The following is a 20,060-nucleotide window of genomic DNA, read 5'->3' as shown; positions in this document are numbered from 1 at the left end:
TTCAGACCCAGCCTCAACAGTGGCCTGCAGCGCTGTTTGCCACCAGTGTGGAGCGGGCGCACAGTAGCTGCCAAGCCACACACATTGCAGTCACATCCCCGGTGGATGCGACCGCAATTTGATTGACAGGCGAGGCTGTTGCGGGGGTGGAGTTACGGTGTGGTGGAGGTGGTGCAGGGAAAACGGGGGAGGGCCAGGACAGTTTTCTGGGTGGCTGCATCATGCTGTCACACGCAGCCTCTCCCCAAAAAAAATGGCCACTGACCAGGGGTCAAACTTAGATCTGATGCTTTCGCAATTAGATTGCGGACGCATCGGAAGGTGGTCTCACACTTGCTGGGCGGCCTTGCCCTGTGGTGAGCGGCCCCCAGCATGTGCAAAGATGAATGCAGATCTGGCTGTGTATACAGCGATCTGCGTTTATCTCTGAATAACCCTTGGTTGTGCTATATCGTCCATCTCTAAATCAAGCCCATAGTTCACATCTATTTGTGTAGGCGTGAAAGTTCCAAGATAATTTATGAGTTGTGCATTCACCTCCAAACACATATTCCAAGTGATCTCCTACACAAAACAGAATAACAAAGCCATTAGGTTCCCGGGAGACAGTGCATGATCACTGTTTTACATAGGAGGGGTCAATACCATGGTTAGGATGGAAGTTGAATGAAGATAATGGAAAGGGGTTTTGAACTTCAGATGATGTTTAGCAACTTGTATGTGGCCTTCTGTAACTTTTGCTTAATACATTACTAAGCTGCCGGCCTTTCTTTCATTAAAGCCTTTATTTCATCTTTATTTCTTATTATCTTTTGTAGCCACTGGGCACAACACAGATCAGCTTTATTATACTGGCCACAGTTATACTGCACAGTGCTGTGTCACATTCAGCAACTCAAATAGTCGACTGCTGGATATACTGTACGTTAAACAGTACAGAAAGCATTCATAGAAAAAATGCATAACGGAAGTGCCCACCAATAAATTTAAATAAATGAAAGGTAGAACATTCATTTATGGATCAATCTTAATGAAGATGTCATTTAATATTATATAATAATTTTAGAATTTTTGTCTAGAGACTGTCCCTCCTGATGCTAAATGCCCTTTCTGCCCTGCCCTCTATCTATAGTTTAGAATCAATATAAAGGGCTGAGCATTCAGAGTATCACAGTGTACTGTGAATGGTCTTGGTGGTGTCACTATCTCCTAGTGAATTAATAGGCATACACAACATGTCTGCCCCCATTGTTAGCAGATGACTGAATGGTCTCCAAGTAACAATGTTTGAGACAGAGGGGGATGCTCATCAACTTCTGCTGACGGTCGCCACATGGTTATATTCCCCATCGGTTGGTGGCGTGGACCACCATCCAAGTAAGGAATCCAGCCGGGGGTCGGGGATTCTGGCAGCGACAGCCGGGATACTGCCGGCGAACACAGCATGTCCCCTCGTGGGATCACTGTGCTTGTCATGCTTCCAGCCCAGTGGCGACCTTCAGTCGCCACAGGGTTTTATTTCCCCTCGGTTGGTGGCGTGGTCCACCACCCAAGTGGTATTTCTCCTGGTGTCAGGATTCCGGATTCCCGACAGCCGGTAAATTGACTGCCTCCCTCAAAGACTCTGGCACGGTACCAAAGTGTTTGCTATCACCTGCGCCCCTGAAAAAGATGAAGGAGAATGAACATAGACTTCTATGAAGTCCCTTTATTTGCAGTTGCTGTTTTGCTGCTGGCCCTGGTCAGAGCGATGTCTGTGATACTGTCTAGACAATATCAATTATTTCAAAAAGATATTATATTAAAATAAAAATTATGTTCCGTATTTCGTAACGCCCAAGCGAGCTCTTTATGCTTATTGACATTAGAGACCCTCTATAAACTCATATATAGGTGGTATAGGACTCCTCTGGTTCTTAATAAAATGTTCCCCTCCCTCTCGAATCTGTGCTGGAGATGTAGAAATGCCCCAGGGAGCTTTGTGCATATTTGGTGGGATTGCCCTCTTATAATTCCATTTTGGGCAGAGGTATTCAAGTGTTCAGAACTGATAGTGGGGGATGTGATCCCGAAAGACCCGGGATTTTGGCTCCTCAACCACACCTCCGCAGGGGCGCATTCCTATAAACATTCCATATTGAGACATCTTAGCAACGCAGCAAAAGCGGTTATTCCAACTCTTTGGAGATCCACCTCACCACCCTCGATTAAATTATGGTTTTCAAAGATCGATTACTTTTTAGACATGGAAGACCTTATCTCCTTCTCATCTGGGAAAACCGTTAACTTCACAGCTATCTGGTTTCCCTGGTACGACTTTAAAGAATCTCCTGTATATCGGTCCTACATGGCTACATAACCCCCCTCATATTCCGTGTAAGGTGTCTTTCTAATATGTCTCCGATCCCTAATTGATAAAGTTCCCCCCCTTATCTTCCAAGGAACTCGTCCTTTCTGCGCAGACACTCTCACCTGCCTTTCCCCTTCTCCTTTTTTTTTCTCTCTTCCTTCTTTTCCCTCTCTCTCTTTCCTTTCCTATTTTCCTAAGCTGTTTTATTAAAATGTTCCCCCTCTAAATGTTCTGATGTTGTAAGTTATGCAGACAACTTATTTCCCTACTTTGGGTGCTTCACACGTATTGTACTGACATATATGATATTTGATGATTTTGTCCCCTCCTTTGGAAATGTATTCTTGTAATGATCTGTCTGCTGCCTTGCTTAATAAAAACAGTTTACGTAAAAAAATAAAAATTATGGAGAAAAACTCACTGTGACACCGGGGAACGAGCACATTTTCCTATATCAATAAAAGCATTGTAAAAACAATTGATTTGACCTTGTGTGTTTATTTTTACTTTTGGAACACAGATTAAATCCCAGTTGAAACTATGGGCCTACTTCAGACCCGGACACAAGTGCCTGATGTTTTACTTATGCAGGTGCGCAGGGTCGGCAGTAGTGATGAGCGGGTTCGGTTCCTCGGAAACCGAACCCCCCCGAACTTCACCCATTTTACACGGGTCTGAGGCATACTCGGATTCTCCCGTATGGCTCGGTTAACCTGAGCGCGCCCGAACGTCATCATCCCGCTGTCGGATTCTCGCGAGATTCGGATTCTATATAAGCAGCCGTGCGTCGCCGCCATTTTCACTCGTGCATTGGAAATGTTAGGGAGAGGACGTGGCTGGCGTCCTCTCCGTTTATTAATAATATTTGTGCTTATTGCTTAATTGTGGGGACTGGGGAGCAGCTGTATTATATAGGAGGAGTACAGTGCAGAGTTTTGCTGACAGTGACCACCAGTATACGTTGTCTGCCTGAAAAACACTCCATATCTGTGCTCAGTGTGCTGCATATATCTGTGCTCACACTGCTTAATTGTGGGGACTGGGGAGCAGCTGTATTATATAGGAGGAGTACAGTGCAGAGTATTGCTGACAGTGACCACCAGTATATATAGCAGTACGGTACAGAAGGCCACTGCTCTACCTACCTCTGTGTCGTCAAGTATACTATCCATCCATACCTGTGGTGCATTTCAGTTGTGCGCAGTATATATAGTAGTAGGCCAATGCTATTGATACTGGCATATAATTCCACACATTAAAAAATGGAGAACAAAAATGTGGAGGTTAAAATAGGGAAAGATCAAGATCCACTTCCACCTCGTGCTGAAGCTGCTGCCACTAGTCATGGCCGAGACGATGAAATGCCACCAACGTCGTCTGCCAAGGCCGATGCCCAATGTCATAGTAGAGAGCATGTAAACTCCAAAAAACAAAAGTTCAGTAAAATGACCCAAAAATCAAAATTGAAAGCGTCTGATGAGAAGCGTAAACTTGCCAATATGCCATTTACGGCACGGAGTGGCAAGGAACGGCTGAGGCCCTGGCCTATGTTCATGGCTAGTGGTTCAGATTCACATGAGGATGGAAGCACTCATCCTCTCGCTAGAAAACTGCAGTGCCACTCCTAGATGGGCCAGGTGTTTGTGTCGGCCACTTGGGTCCCTTAGCTTAGTCACACAGCGACCTTGGTGCGCCTCTTTTTTTCTTTGCATCATGTGCTGTTTGGGGACAATTTTTTTGAAGTGCCATCCTGTCTGACACTGCAGTGCCACTCCTAAATGGGCCAGGTGTTTGTGTCGGCCACTTCTGTCGCTTAGCTTAGCCATCCAGCGACCTCGGTGCAAATTTTAGGACTAAAAATAATATTGTGAGGTGTGAGGTGTTCAGAATAGACTGAAAATGAGTGGAAATTATGGTTATTATTGAGGTTAATAATACTATGGGATCAAAATGACCCTCAAATTCTATGATTTAAGCTGTTTTTGAGGGTTTTTTGTAAAAAAACACCCAAATCCAAAACACACCCGAATCCGACAAAACATTTTCAGGGAGGTTTTGCCAAAACGCGTCCGAATCCAAAACCAAAACACAAAACCCGAAAAATTTCCGGTGCACATCACTAGTCGGCAGGCATGTTAACAGCATGCCATTGTCAGGGACTGCATTGAAATACGCAATTCCACGGACCCCAGATGTCACATTCCGTTGGACATTAGTGTGGCCGATCTGAGTTTCATAGTGCTCCTTTGTGTCTCCATAGACATTCTAGCGCCTGCAGCATCAGTGACAAAGCATCTACTACTGCTTAGTGTCTACCTCTGTGTCAAGCCCTATACCTCTAATTCAGAATGGAATCTACAATACAAGGGCAATTTGTAATCAGCGTAGACTGCCATTTTAATTAAGGATTTTTTTTTTAAACTGAACTCAGTTTTTAAAAAGGTTTTCTCCTCTATATGACTACCAGTTTGGCTATCTACACCTGTATCTATGCTGTTAGAGAAAACTAGCGCCAAACCAGTAACACATAAACAGCAAGTGCCGCCAGTGGTGTCTGGAGCAATATATCCTCACTAGGAGTACGGTGCAATATGAAAGGCTGCAGGGTTAAGTACAGTATCCAGTACCATGGACAGAGCTCATAGTAAGTTTCTGACTTGTTCTTGCTAACCACACAGGAAGGACTTCAGCCCCTCAAGCGAAGTGACCTTACAAAGCTGTTAGGGAAATATTGTGACCTTTTTAAAATTGGAAAGCATGTTTTACTGTTATAAAAGTAAAGTACTAAATCACCACCTTTCTGTGTTTTTATTCTTACTTCAGCAGTTCTGTAGTGTTTTTTTTAAATTTTTATACAATATATCAGTTATGTCACTTTTGGAAACTTCCTGCATTTTTTGGCGGTGGTATAGTCCCTTCTCCTCATCTCCAATTTGACCTTAGCTGTGCTGCTGAATCACCAAGTATGGCAGCCAGAGAAGTAAAGCTGTCTGCACTCTGGAAAGAGGAATGGGCATATTTTCATAGTGCCTGGGCTGAAGGTGTGTAGTCAGCATAGCACCTGATTGGACAGGTACTATAGTACCTGCAGCCAATCCAATCATGCACCCAGCACCACCTATCAAGTCAGACTGTCTCGCTTTTGTGGTTAACATCCTGCAATGAGAGCTCTCTATTCTTCATGTCTTTGGGAGATACAGTTGGGTACAGAAAAGGGAAGGAGGATTTTTATGGGGAAGGTACTGTACCTATAGGCTAGATATATGACTTATCACATATTTACTATGCACATCCAAATCAATATGGAGGGTGTGGGGTGAGTATTATTTATTTAAAAGTATCTTAATATATGTAACCCTAATTAGGGGTTAAACATATATATGTGAACAGAAATAGGTAAAAGTGAGGTAACGTATATGTATAATTTATATATTTACACTTTATATTGTTCTCTCTGTTGTAATACAGGGTAGACAATGTAAAAAGGAAAACCCAATCATATGTATTTTTACTGATATGTATTCATATACATGCTAAAAATATATTATATGTGTAAACCTATTAATGTACACATTGGTGGCCAGTGACTGAGAAAATGTCAAGCAAATCCTTCTGCTCCCAGCTATCAATCATCCAGTGGGGTGATTGCTAGTGGGTGGGGCATCACCTCAGGAGGGGACATGTGACCTCTTGGAGAGGGAGAGATATAATAGCTGTCATTCACAGCTGACAGCAGTCTCCTGATCCCTCCCTCCAGGTCTCACACCTCAGCCAGTGTGCCAAGCAGTGGAGCTGTAACATCTTGCTGTAAACTGGTTGCTGGGCACAGGATGAGGGGGAGTGATGCCGGAGAGGGAGCTGGGAACACAGCCGGAGCTGTGATGTCCTTATTATAAAGTGGAGCTCATTGGAGGCTATGCCTGCTCACTGGCCGCCCCACTGGAGATCACAGCAGCCGGGTAGCTGTGACATCTGGTGATGGCAGCGATGGAATTGGGCGAAGCCAGCATCGCAAGTGGGCAGATTCAGAGCCAGCAGCCAGCTTCCGTAGTGTGCAGCCTGCAGTCCTGGTCAGCTGTGACATGTGAAGCGGTGTCCCGGCATCAGCATCAGCGGTGGTGTGGCAGAGGCGGAGCTCAGGGCTGTTGATGCAGGACTATGGGGGTGAGAAAGAAATACTCCCTGCACACACACCCAGCCTGGGGTGGAGCTGGAGAGGTGGCCAGCCGCAGCAAGCTCAAGGTGTAGGAGCAGCTGGAGGCAGAGCAGCAGATTTATTGGCATCTAAGGGGCGGATCCAGGAGGCAGTGTTCCCAGTGACAGGCATTCAGGAGGCTGCAGCAGAAATAGAGCTTCCCAGCGCCAGTCAGCAGAGCAGGGAATCGGGGGAGTAATACTGGGGAATGACACCCCTCACTATCTTGTAAGAGCTGCCCAGCTTATTATTCTCATAACAGTGCAGCTCACAGCAAGGAGGCTCAGTCGTGGGTGAGAGATGAGGAAGCCTTTAATATACAGTCATGAGCCACATCTACAGTATATTGGATTTACAAATAAAGGAGGGCCCCAACGAGTGCACTAAAGTTACTATAGTACCTAAAGAGACTAATTTAAACCTGGGTTTAACTGCAACATTATATTTTCAGAGGATCATTGTGTTGTAATGTAAGCTTTATACCTATAGAAGGACATTCTACTATATACTGAATACATAACAAATATGAATAGTAATCAGTTTATGATTTGCTCAGAATACATCAAACCATTATAAATATCTGTATGTCATATTATTGTGATTCTCACATGAACGTGTTAGAGGTTACTGAGGAAAGGTCAGCTAAAGTGGCCAGTGGAAAATAAACACAACTATTGGTTTCTTTAACTGTGTACTCTTGTTGTACAAAATTCTTATTGCACCATTACGTTCCAATGGTACCATTTACACATGGGTTTTCCCAAGTAGGACCATAAATACTTCCCAATACTTGGGTGGAGGCACATTGGTAGTATTGTAGGTAGCCCATATACACCTGGGATTAAAGGGGGGGTTACATATAGCTTGCATTTTTGGCAGACAGTTTGATTTTAAATCTAAATTACAAATAGCAACATAAGATGCGCGTTGTGCAATATGGGACATAATAAAACGGAGGACACTAACATGCCAAGATTATTTTACAATAGATGAGTTGCATGGTATACTTACCCTGTTGCAGAGGTCTGGAGGTTTGGTAGAGAGGTTCGTGGGCATCTCCCTGCAGCGAGTGGAGAGGTTCAGGATGGCGGTGGCTGCCATGTGCGCGGCTTCCATGTCATGGGAATAATCAAAGCTGCTTTTGCTACACGTACTGCTGGCGCTGCTGCCTCCGCCACAACTCATATTGCTACTGCTGCTGCTGGGGGCATAACTGCTCGTTGTGCTGCTTGTCGGGCTGGAGTTCTTACAGTAGCGTTTAGCTGCAGAGAGAAAGGGGCATTCATCAATAATTCCAAGACAGCATTTCTCTGAGATGGCATACGGACTTCCCACAATGTAGACTTCTGTCCTCAATTAAAGGTAAAACACGAGGATAAAGCAAACATCACGTGACACGTTCTCGCCCAAAATAAATATATACTGTATATATATATATATATATATATATATATATTATCTATCTATCAATCAAATGAAAAAGTACAGCGGCATTCGGGGTCTTGATGATCGTTATCTGTATTGAAAAAACATCCAATAGCCACCAACGTTTCGGGGGCCACTGCGCCCCTTTATATACACTGGCGATGCAAGCCTGATTCAGAGATGTACACGAATGCATTCGCAGATGCGAATTTGTACACAGCTAAAGTAGGAAAATATACTAATGCTGCTGCCGCCTGGAGATGTATTGGGACACCCACTGGAGACCTGGCAAATCTCATCATCTGCGTACAATGACGCTGGCGGCATGGCTGCAGGCAGTAGGACGCCCGAGCCCTTTCTACAGCGTACGTGATTGCAGATGCAGGAAGACACACGTCTATGTTTGAGTTGCCCTACTCCGGTTGCCACCCACAAACAGTATCTGCCTGTTAATCACTTTGCAAATAAATCCTCACCACAACAGCCCTGGAAAGACCATCACCACATTCACAGTGCATTCACATTCACATTCTATCGATAATCGCTCAACTGCAGTAAAATTGGCACTGCGTACAACTCTGAATCAGGCCCTGTGTTTGTTAAACATTAAAAACATTGCTCAGAGGTGGAAGTGAAATAATAGCTAACATTTTCCTTACAATGAAACTTGATTAAATCTCAACCCCAACAGACATTGATTATCTTATTGTTCTCTCCCTTTTACATGTGGAAAATACAAAGTCACGATGGAATAGTTGTCATATAGCAGACATAGGCAAACTTTTTCACTGTATACAGACATCTACATGTCAGGCTCCGGAGCCTTACCTCCGGCAGTAGAGAGATACAGTTCAGACTCTTGACCTTTTTTCTTCTCTTCTTATATATGTGTAACATAATGCAGGCATCCGTATAACAAATTTAATGTATATCAATTCACAATGACCTATGGTAGAGCAAACCTAAGACGCATCCGTACCTAGCATGTCCTAGTGAGAATAAAGTTGCACATAAAGGAAATGCTCTCAATGAGAAGGTTGGTGCTGGTTTACAGTATTATACTGTAAGTGGCTCTTCGCTGTGGGTTTCACTGCAAATAGTTTGATTGACCCAGAATGTCTAGATTACTGCTGGATTTCCCTTTAACACGAGGGCCGCATTCTCAGTCCCCCAGTTTAAGTGGACGCAGCCAAGGGTTCAAGTGCTGGTTAAGTAGTTAGGAGGAGTCATGCTTTTTGTTTTATTTTTTATTAGCTGAAGTAACCGGCGTTGCCCGGGTTTAAATCCTCAAATTATAAAGTCATCAATTAGTTGGATGTAACTGTCAACATTTTAAAAATAATTAGCAGTTTAGTAGCTCTTCCAACACACCCATGATGTGGCTGCCCAATGTGTTTTTGTTTTGTTTCTCTAACGTCCTAGAGGATGCTGGGGACTCCGTAAGGACCATGGGGATAGACGGGCTCCGCAGGAGACATGGGCACTTTAAGAAAGAATTTAGTTCCTGGTGTACACTGGCTCCTCCCTCTATGCCCCTCCTCCAGACCTCAGTTTGATACTGTGCCCAGAGGAGCTGGGTGCTTTTCAGTGAGCTCTCCTGAGTTTACTGATAGAAAGTATTTTGTTAGGTTTTTTATTTTCAGGGAGCTCTGCTGGCAACAGACTCCCTGCATCGTGGGACAGAGGGGAGAGAAGCAGCCCTACTCTCTGAAGCTAGGTCCTGCTTCTTAGGCTACTGGACACCATTAGCTCCAGAGGGATTGGTACGCAGGATCTCACCCTCGCCGTCCGTCCCGGAGCCGCGCCGCCGTCCCCCTCGCAGAGCCGGAAGATAGAAGCCGGGTGAGTATGAGAAGAAAAGAAGACTTCAGAGGCGGCAGAAGACTTCATGATCTTCACTGAGGTAACGCACAGCACTGCAGCTGTGCGCCATTGCTCCCACACAACTCACATGCTCCGGTCACTGTAAGGGTGCAGGTCGCAAGCGGGGGGCGCCCTGGGCAGCAATATAAACCTCTTATTTGGCAAAAGGAGCATATATACAGCTGGACACTGTATATATGCATGAGCCCCCGCCAATTTTACACTTTTAGCGGGACAGAAGCCCGCCGATGAGGGGGCGGGGCTTCTCCCTCTGCACTCACCAGCGCCATGTTTTTCTCCACAGCACCGCTGAGAGGAAGCTCCCCGGACTCTCCCCTGCTTATACCACGGTAGAAGAGAGGGTTTTAAAGAAGAGGGGGGGCACATAATTCGGCGCAGATAATAACAGCGCTACTGGGTAAACATTAAATTGCTGTGTTTTTTCCTGGGTCATATAGCGCTGGGGTGTGTGCTGGCATACTCTCTCTCTGTCTCTCCAAAGGGCCTTGTGGGGGAATTATCTTCAGAAGAGCATTCCCTGAGTGTGTGGTGTGTCGGTATGTGTGTGTCGACATGTCTGAGGTAAAAGGCTCTCCTAAGGAGGAGATGGAGCAAATGTGTGTGTGAGTGGTGTCTCCGTCGACAACGCCGATGCCTGATTGGATATGTGAAATTAAGTGCTGAGGTAAATTTATTGCACAAAAGATTAGAGAACAGACAGTGAATCTACACATGTCTGTCCCTATGTCGCAGAGACCTTCAGAGTCTCACAATGCTCACTATCCAAAATAATAGACACTGATATCGACACGGAGTCTGACTCCAGTGTCGACTACGATAATGCAAAGTTACAGCCAAAACTGGCAGAAAAGTATTCAATATATGATTATTGTAATAAAAGATGTTTTGCATATCACTGATGACTCATCTGTCCCTGACACGAGGGTACACATGTTTAAGGGGAAGAAAGCTGAGGTAAATTTCCCTCCTCTCATGAAGAAAAAGAGCAGGAATCTCCAAACAAGAAACTGCAGGTTCCCAAAAAGAATTCTCAGGGAGTATCCTTTCCCTACTAGGGCCAGGATACGATGGGAATCTTCCCCTAGGGTGGACAAAGCTTTGTCACGTTTACCCAAAAGGTAGCGCTGACTTAACAGCTATCCTCAGGGATCCTGCAGATAGCTCGATAGCTCTGATACACTACTCAGACCGGCGATTGTGTCGGCATGGGTTTATAGCGCTGTAGCAGCGTGGACAGATACCTGATCAGCGGAGACTGAAACCCTAGATAAGGATACCATGGTATTGACCCTAGTATATGTATATATATATACATATATATATATATATATATATATATATATATATATATATATAATGAAGAGAAGTCCGGCACTCTAAGCTTGTGATAAACGTCAATCTGCTCCGGTGCCCTGCCCTCTGGAATCAGTATAAGGCATGAAAATGAGCTGGCACTCACAGAGACTTATTTTTAAACATGCAAACAACACAGTTTGATGCCAACGTTTCAGGGTATGACCCCTTTTATCAAGACAACCATGTAATTACAGAATAAAGACATTTATACATTACCAAACACCGCGTGTGCAGTCCGTCCACGGCGCCCGCAGAGACCCGATGATGTCATTGGCGCTGGCCAGCGCCGGCGACCCGGCGTCAGAGGGGGGCGTGGCAGAATTGTAAACAGTGACCCATCACCATGGAAACCAAAATCGGCTGTGGGAGAACGCAATGGATGTCTGATTAGTAACATAAAGTTTGCTGTGCAATCACTTTACTAGTGTGTGGGAAGGACAAATACCCACTGCATAACGAAAACTCAATACTTTGTACTTTAAATCATTAATGTCCCTGCTGGCCTGCATGCATAGTAATCAGCAGTGCCAAAACAAAGGACCATGAGTCCGTTGTTCATATGTATGAATCGTTTAGCGGGGGCATACCTACACCAATTACACAACAACAGATGGTAAACTGTACTGAGTATAATCTATGACTACTAGACTATATTCACACTGAACCATGAACATCCGACCCTATTATCTCCCTGAAGTATACTAGATGTATCTATCTCTTTAAATCATAAAAAGCAGGTGTAAGATAATAAGTCATTGAGTCCCAGAGGTTTCACCGTCTGTAGAGTATGGATCCACCGAGCCTCCTTTTGCAGTAGAATACGGCCTCTGTTGCCCCCTCTTGAGGATTCTGGCACCCCGTCTATTATTTTATATCGAATAGAAGAGATGCTGTGGTTAAATTCCTTGAAATGTCGGGCCACCGGTTGATCTCCCCCTCGACCTTCTATGGCTGCTCTTATACTGGATCGGTGTAGGGCAATTCTTTCTTTGAATTGTCGGATGGTCTTTCCGATGTATAGGAGACCACAAGGGCACTTGATATAGTAAATCACATACCGACTGGAGCATGTGAATGATTTCTTGATCTTGAATTCCTTGCCCGACCTTGGATGATAAAAGGTGGCACCTGGTTCCAGGCTACTACATGTTGTGCAGCCAAGACACTTAAAGTTGCCCGGTTTCCGAGTTAGAAAGTGTGTAGCCGGCAGAGATCTAAAGTTGGTGATGTCATTATGTACCACTGCATCTTTAATATTCCGCCCCCGACGATAGGAGGGTAGAATGGAGGTGTCCTTAAGAGCCCTTAATTGTTTTTCTTTGGTGACAATCGGCCATATCTGTCTTGCCTTACGCATGACCTCCGTGTTTGATGTAGAATAGTCCTGTGGCCATACTATACAATTGATCTTCTGTGCGGAATGAGATTTTAATAATAGACTTGAACGATCCTGCATCAGCGCTCTTTCTTTAGCTTTCCTTAAATGTTTTAATTTATAACCTCTGAGGATGAATTTGCGGGTCATGATGTCTATTTGTTTAATCGCTTCCAATGGATCACTGCAAATACGCTTGATCCTAATGAATTGCGAATAGGGTAATCCCCATTTGAGAGCCGGAGGATGATAGCTATTCGCATGTAAAGTTGTATTTCTATCAGTGTCCTTTACAAAAAGGGAAGTGTGTAGTTGATGAGAAATATCTTGTCTGACAGACACATCCAGGAAGTGAATCTCTTCAAAACTGGAAGAAAAAGTGAACTTAATGGAAGTATCCAGGATGTTGATATCAACATTAGGATCAAGCGTATTTAAGGAAAGCTAAAGAAAGAGCGCTGATGCAGGATCGTTCAAGTCTATTATTAAAATCTCATTCCGCACAGAAGATCAATTGTATAGTATGGCCACAGGACTATTCTACATCAAACACGGAGGTCATGCGTAAGGCAAGACAGATATGGCCGATTGTCACCCAAGACAAACAATTAAGGGCTCTTAAGGACACCTCCATTCTACCCTCCTATCGTTGGAGGCGGAATATTAAAGATGCAGTGGTACATAATGACATCACCAACTTTAGATCTCCGCCGGCTACACACTTTCTAACTCGGAAACCGGGCAACTTTAAGTGTCTTGGCTGCACAACATGTAGTAGCCTGGAACCAGGTGCCACCTTTTATCATCCAAGGTCGGGCAAGGAATTCAAGATCAAGAAATCATTCACATGCTTCAGTCGGTATGTGATTTACTATATCAAGTGCCCTTGTGGTCTCCTATACATCGGAAAGACCATCCGACAATTCAAAGAAAGAATTGCCCTACACCGATCCAGTATAAGAGCAGCCATAGAAGGTCGAGGGGGAGATCAACCGGTGGCCCGACATTTCAAGGAATTTAACCACAGCATCTCTTCTATTCGATATAAAATTATAGACGGGGTGACAGAATCCTCAAGAGGGGGCAACAGAGGCCGTATTCTACTGCAAAAGGAGGCTCGGTGGATCCATACTCTACAGACGGTGAAACCTCTGGGACTCAATGACTTATTATCTTACACCTGCTTTTTATGATTTAAAGAGATAGATACATCTAGTATACTTCAGGGAGATAATAGGGTCGGATGTTCATGGTTCAGTGTGAATATAGTCTAGTAGTCATAGATTATACTCAGTACAGTTTACCATCTGTTGTTGTGTAATTGGTGTAGGTATGCCCCCGCTAAACGATTCATACATATGAACAACGGACTCATGGTCCCTTGTTTTGGCACTGCTGATTACTATGCATGCAGGCCAGCAGGGACATTAATGATTTAAAGTACAAAGTATTGAGTTTTCGTTATGCAGTGGGTATCTGTCCTTCCCACACACTAATAAAGTGATTGCACAGCAAACTTTATGTTACTAATCAGACATCCATTGCGTTCTCCCACAGCCGATTTTGGTTTCCATGGTGATGGGTCACTGTTTACAATTCTGCCACGCCCCCCTCTGACGCCGGGTCGCCGGCGCTGGCCAGCGCCAATGACGTCATCGGGTCTCTGCGGGCGCCGTGGACGAACTGCACACGCGGTGTTTGGTAATGTATAAATGTCTTTATTCTGTAATTACATGGTTGTCTTGATAAAAGGGGTCATACCCTGAAACGTTGGCATCAAACTGTGTTGTTTGCATGTTTAAAAATAAGTCTCTGTGAGTGCCAGCTCATTTTCATGCCTTATATATATATATATATATATATATATATATATATATTAAAAAAGATGCTGTCTTATATATATATAAAACATGCCCAAAGAGACATTAGTCTACTGGGTTCTAGAGTCAACGCTATGTCGATTTCTGCTAGAAGTGTCCTGTGGAACATGCAATGGACAGGTGATGCCGACTAAAAGAGGCATATGGAAGGTTTACCTTACAAGGCTGAGGAATTGTGCGGAGAAGGGCTCACGGACCTGGTCTCCACAGCTATAGCTGGTAATTCTGATCTTTTGCCTTATATTCCCTCACAGCCTAAGAAAGCACGACATTATCAAATGCAGTCCTTTCGGTCGCAGAATAACAAGAAAGTACGAGGAGCGTCCTTTCTTACCAGAGGTAAGGGCACAGGGCACAGCTAGTTCCCAGGAACAGAAGTCCTCCCCGGCCTCTAATACATCCAACGCATGACGCTGGAGCTCCGCTAAGGGAGTCCGCCCCAGTGGGAGCACGTCTTCGACTCTTCAGCCACATCTGAGTTCACTCACAGGTGGTTCCCGGGGCAATAAGAAATTGTTTCTCAGGGTTACAAGCTGGAATTCGAAAGGTGCCTCCTCGCCGGTTTTTGCTTATCGGACCTCTCGGCTTCTGCCCCAGGAAGGGAGATAATATTAAATACAATTCACACATTGTATCTCCAACAGGTGGTGCTCAAGGTTCCCCTCCTGCAACAAGGAAGGCGATATGACTCAACCTTGGCTGTAGTCCCGAAACCGTACGGTTCGGTCAGACCTATTTTTAAAATTAAAATCTCTGAACCTATACGTGAAAAGGTTCAAATTTAAAGTGGAATCTCCCAGAGCGATCATCGCCAGCCTGGAAGGGGGGATTTGATGGTGTATCTAAACATAAAGGCTGCATACCTTCCCATTTATCCACCCCATCAGACGTACCTGACAATTGCGGTACAGGATTGTCATGACCAATTTCAGGGTAATTGGCGGAAATAATGGTGCTCCTACGCAAGCAAGGAGTCACAGTTGTCCCATACTTGGACGATCTCCTAATAAGGGCGAGATCAAAAGAGCAGTTGTTGAACAGAGTGTCACTTTCGCTGAAGGTGTCACAGCAACACGGCTGGATTCTCAATTTCCCGAGGTCACAGTTGGTTCATATAACTCGTCTGCCCTTCTTGGGTATGATTCTGGATACAGACCAGAAATGGGTTTACCTTCAGATAGAGAAGGCCCAGGAACTCATGACTCTAGTCAGGGACCTATTGAAACCAAGACAGGTGTCAGTGCATCACTGCACTCGAGTCCTGGGAAAAACATTCCCTTCTGCAGGATCCATGCGAGGACTTTCCAATGGGACCTACTGGACAAGTGGTCCGGGTCACATCTACAGATTCATCAGTTAATCACCCTATCCCCCAGGGCCAGGGTATCTCTCCTCTGGTGGCTGCAGAGTGCTCACCTTCTAGAGGGCCGCAGATTCGGCATTCAGGACTAGATCCTGGTGACCACGGACGCGAGCCTCCGAGACTGGGGAGCAGTCACACAGGGAAGAAATTTCCAAGGTCTTTGGTCAAGTCAAAAGACTTGTCTTCACATCAACATATTGGAACTAAGGGCCATATACAACGCCCTACGTCAAGCGGAGACCTTTCTTCGCGACCAACCGGTTCTGATCCAGTCAGATGTCACCGCAGTAGCTCATGTAAACCGCCAAGGCGGCACAAGGAGCAGAGTGGCGATGGCGAAAGCCACCAGAATTCTTCGCTGGGCGGAGAATCATGTAAGAGCACTGTCAACAGTGTTAATTCCGGAAGTGAACAACTGGGAAGCAGACTTCCTCACCAGACATACGTCCTGGAGAGTGGAGACTTCATCAGGAAGTCTTTGCACAGATTGCAGTTCGGTGGGGACTGTCACAGATAGACAGGATGGCGTCCCGCCTCAACAAAAAGCTGCAGAGTTATTGCGCCTGGTCAAGAGACCCTCAGGCAGTAGCGGTAGACGCCCTAGTGACACCGTGGGTGTTCCAGTCAGTCTATGTATTTCCTCCTCTTCCTCTCATACCCAAGGGTTGAGAATAATAAGAAAAAGGAGGAGTGAGAACAATCCTCATTGTTCCAGATTGGCCACGAAGGATCTGGTATCCGGATCTGCAGGAAATGCTTACAGAAAATCTGTGGCCTCTTCCTCTAAGGCAGGACCTGTTGCAACAGGGCCCATGTCTGTTCCAAGACTTACCGCGGCTGCGTTTGACGGCATGGCGGTTGAACGCCGGATCCTAGTGGAAAAAGGCATTCCGGATGAGGTCATTCCTACGCTGATAAAGGCTAGGAAGGACGTGACATCTTAACATTATCATGTATATGGCGAAAATATGTTTCTTGGTGTGAGGCCAGGAATGCTCCTACGGAAGAATTCCATCTGGGCCGTTTCCTTCACTTCCTACAAACTGGAGTGAATTTGGGCCTAAAACTTAGGCTCCATTAAGGTTCAGATTTCGGCCCTATCCATTTTCTTTCAAAAAGAGTTGGCTTCTCTACCAGAAGTTCAGACGTTTGTAAAAGGAGTGCTGCGTATCCAGCCTCCTTTAGTGCCTCCGGTGGCACCTTGGGATCTTAACGTGGTGTTAAGTTTCCTAAAGTCACACTGGTTTGAACCACTTAAAACGGCGGAGTTAAAATATCTCACGTGGAAGGTGGTCATGTTATTAGCCTTGGCTTCGGCTAGACGTGTGTCAGAATTAGCGTCTTTGTCACATAAAAGCCCCTATCTGGTTTTCCATATGGATAGAGCAGAATTGCGGACCCGTTCACAATTTCTGCCGAAAGTGGTATCATCTTTTCATATTCACCAACCTATTGTGGTGCCTGTGGCTACACGTGACTTGGAGGATTCCGAGTTACTTGATGTGGTCAGGGCTTTGAAAATTTACGTGGCCAGAACGGCTAGAGTCAGGAAAACTGAAGCGCTGTTTGTCCTGTAAGCATCCAACAAGATTGGTGCCCCTGCTTCAAAGCAAACTATTGCTCGCTCGATTTGTAACACGATTCAGCAAGCGCATTCTATGGCTGGATTGCCGTTACCAAAATCGGTCAAGGCCCATTCCACTAGGAAGGTGGGCTCTTCTTGGGCGGCTGCCCGGGGGGTCTCGGCACTACAGCTGTGTCGAGCTGCTACTTGGTCGGGTTCAAACACTTTTGCAAAATTCTATAGGTTTGATACCCTGGCTGAGGAGGACCTCATGTTTGCTCAATCTGTGCTGCAGAGTCATCCGCACTCTCCCGCCCGTTTGGGAGCTTTGGTATAATCCCCATGGTCCTTACGGAGTCCCCAGCATCCTCTAGGACGTTAGAGAAAATAAGATTTTACTTACCGGTAAATCTATTTCTCGTAGTCCGTAGAGGATGCTGGGCGCCCGTCCCAAGTGCGGACTTCTTCTGCAGTACTTGTATATAGTTATTGCTTCAATAAGGGTTACGTTATAGTTGCATCGGTCTTGCACTGATGATATGTTGCTTTCATACTGTTAACTGGGTAGTTATCATAAGTTATACGGTGTGATTGGTGTGGCTGGTATGAATCTTGCCCTTGGATTAACAAAATCCTTTCCTTGTACTGTCCATCTCCTCTGGGCACAGTTTCTCTAACTGAGGTCTGGAGGAGGGGCATAGAGGGAGGAGCCAGTGCACACCAGGAACTAAATTCTTTCTTAAAGTGCCCATGTCTCCTGCGGAGCCCGTCTATCCCCATGGTCCTTACGGAGTCCCCAGCATCCTCTACGGACTACGAGAAATAGATTTACCGGTAAGTAAAATCTTATTTTTTTGGTGTGTCACCAGTAGCCCTAATCCCCAGCTTTCCTTACGGTTTAGTTTTATATTCACTTTTCCATTGCAAGATGGGTTTAAAGTTTTCCTTCTGTTATCAATGTTGCTATTACAAGGCTTTTGGGTACACCATATTTGTTTTCCCACCTCCATTTCTGTCAGTTATTTTAGTTCATTGAGTTATGGTTATTTCAGTTATTACAGTTCATTAAAGTTTTCATCCAAATCCATCCAATGGAAGGCCCAGAACAGGCTCCCTGTGTCAAAGTTTTTCCAGCGTACACCAACGGGAGGTCCGACCGGGACCTCAACCCCCTAGTAAGTCTTATGGGATCCACTGTTACCACTTCATCTAAATCAATCCAGTGGAAGGCTCGGAACAGGCTCCCCGGGGTCAAAGTTCTGCCCAGTGTTGTCATGAACTCCCCTGGTTTACTGAGAAACCAAAATTGACTGGCAATGGCAGTGAACACATAATGATGTTTATTGTAGGTAACACAGGGAACAGTGATGTGCGGATAAACCAGTGGTACAAAATGATACTTGACAAAACAGATGGTCACAGGAGCAGGGATACTTGAAATGCAAATGCTGATAATGTAAATGAATCACTGATAGGGCAGATTTGACTGTGATGAAACATGTGTATGGGTGAATCAAAAGGGCTTGGAAGGATTAGAGTTGGGACATATTTTACCCCAAATCTTAAATGTTGGCAGGTTACAAATTACATGTCCCAGTTTATGCGGTTAAGCTGCATTTAATATGCTAACTCCCCTCCCCAATGTGAGCTGCATAATAATACCACTTATCTCTTGACAAGGTCCCTACTTACCAAATTTCCATGCCCAGTCACCAGAAATAAGCTTAAAACTGCTCTGAGGTTTCTCATATCTAAGACATTCTTGAACTCCAATTAATGTAAGCATAAAGGTTAAAGGGGGTTGGGGGGTGCAGTTTCCTTGTTCATCCCATTAATAGCGATATTATATATAACTTTGATCAATAAAGACAACATTACTAAATACTGATTATATAATCAAATAAGATATGTACAGTATTCAGTCATGTTATTGTATTTTATATTGACCTGAAAACACAGGTAAGAAATGTGTTTTACTTACCATCATATCCTTTTGGAGATATATCTCTAGATTGCACCTTTGGAGCTATAGCCCTCTTTCCGTACGCGTGATTTTCATAGTTGTTATATTCAAACGTAGTCTTTGAATATTTCTCTAGTTCCTTGGCCAGGTTGGAGCGAGGTGTGGTCGTTGATACGTTGTTCCTGTAACCATACTGAGGAATTTCTAATTGCTTTACAAAACACATTGGCCTGAAAGAAAAACATGAGCTGCTATTGGCTTTTATGAGAACAATCTTTGTACCAATGGGAGCATCATTGTTATTTTGAATGATAAAAGGCAACCAAAGTAATTTCCTATATGCCGATGATCACTCATCAGGAGCAATTAAAGATAACACTTATACTGTATACTGTACGTCACTTTTAACATTTGCACACTATGGTGTGTGCAAATATAAATTTAATGTGACCATTTTTGCTACATATATGATATTTATTGGGTTCGCTCAGACTTTTTATGAAGTTGATACTATATATTGCTTTTTATATTTTGGTCTAGTGGAGCGCAATACCTTAGTATTTATGTATTAGAAAAATATGTTGTCATTGCAAAGTTGGTTCCCCATAGCACCCTCTGCAGGTCCATGAGTTCAAGCCCCTTTGGCCACTGCATGGCCAAACCCATTGTGGGAGGGGTAGTGTGTGACATTTAGGACTACCAGGA

At 44.6% G+C, this 20,060-nt stretch overlaps 1 protein-coding gene across 10 annotated transcripts in view; it reads right to left on the bottom strand.

Annotated features, from left to right (window-relative positions):
- MYT1L (myelin transcription factor 1 like) overlaps positions 1-20,060 on the bottom strand; it is a 760,642-nt gene that overhangs the window by 79,184 nt on the left and 661,398 nt on the right. For 9 of the 10 annotated variants that reach the window (XM_063915489.1, XM_063915480.1, XM_063915486.1 and 6 more), the window contains 2 exons: positions 19,374-19,585; positions 7,557-7,807 (listed from right to left, as the gene is read on the bottom strand). In XM_063915489.1, coding sequence (XP_063771559.1) covers positions 7,557-7,807; positions 19,374-19,585 — 463 coding nt within the window. The remainder of the gene's footprint in view (positions 1-7,556; positions 7,808-19,373; positions 19,586-20,060) is intronic. The other variant, XM_063915485.1, reaches the window with a different exon arrangement.

Source organism: Pseudophryne corroboree, chromosome 4 (genome assembly GCF_028390025.1).
Source record: "Pseudophryne corroboree isolate aPseCor3 chromosome 4, aPseCor3.hap2, whole genome shotgun sequence".
NCBI classification, from domain to species: Eukaryota; Metazoa; Chordata; class Amphibia; order Anura; family Myobatrachidae; genus Pseudophryne; species Pseudophryne corroboree.
Note: the sequence above shows the minus strand (reverse complement) of the source record. Positions and strands in the feature narration are given on the sequence as shown.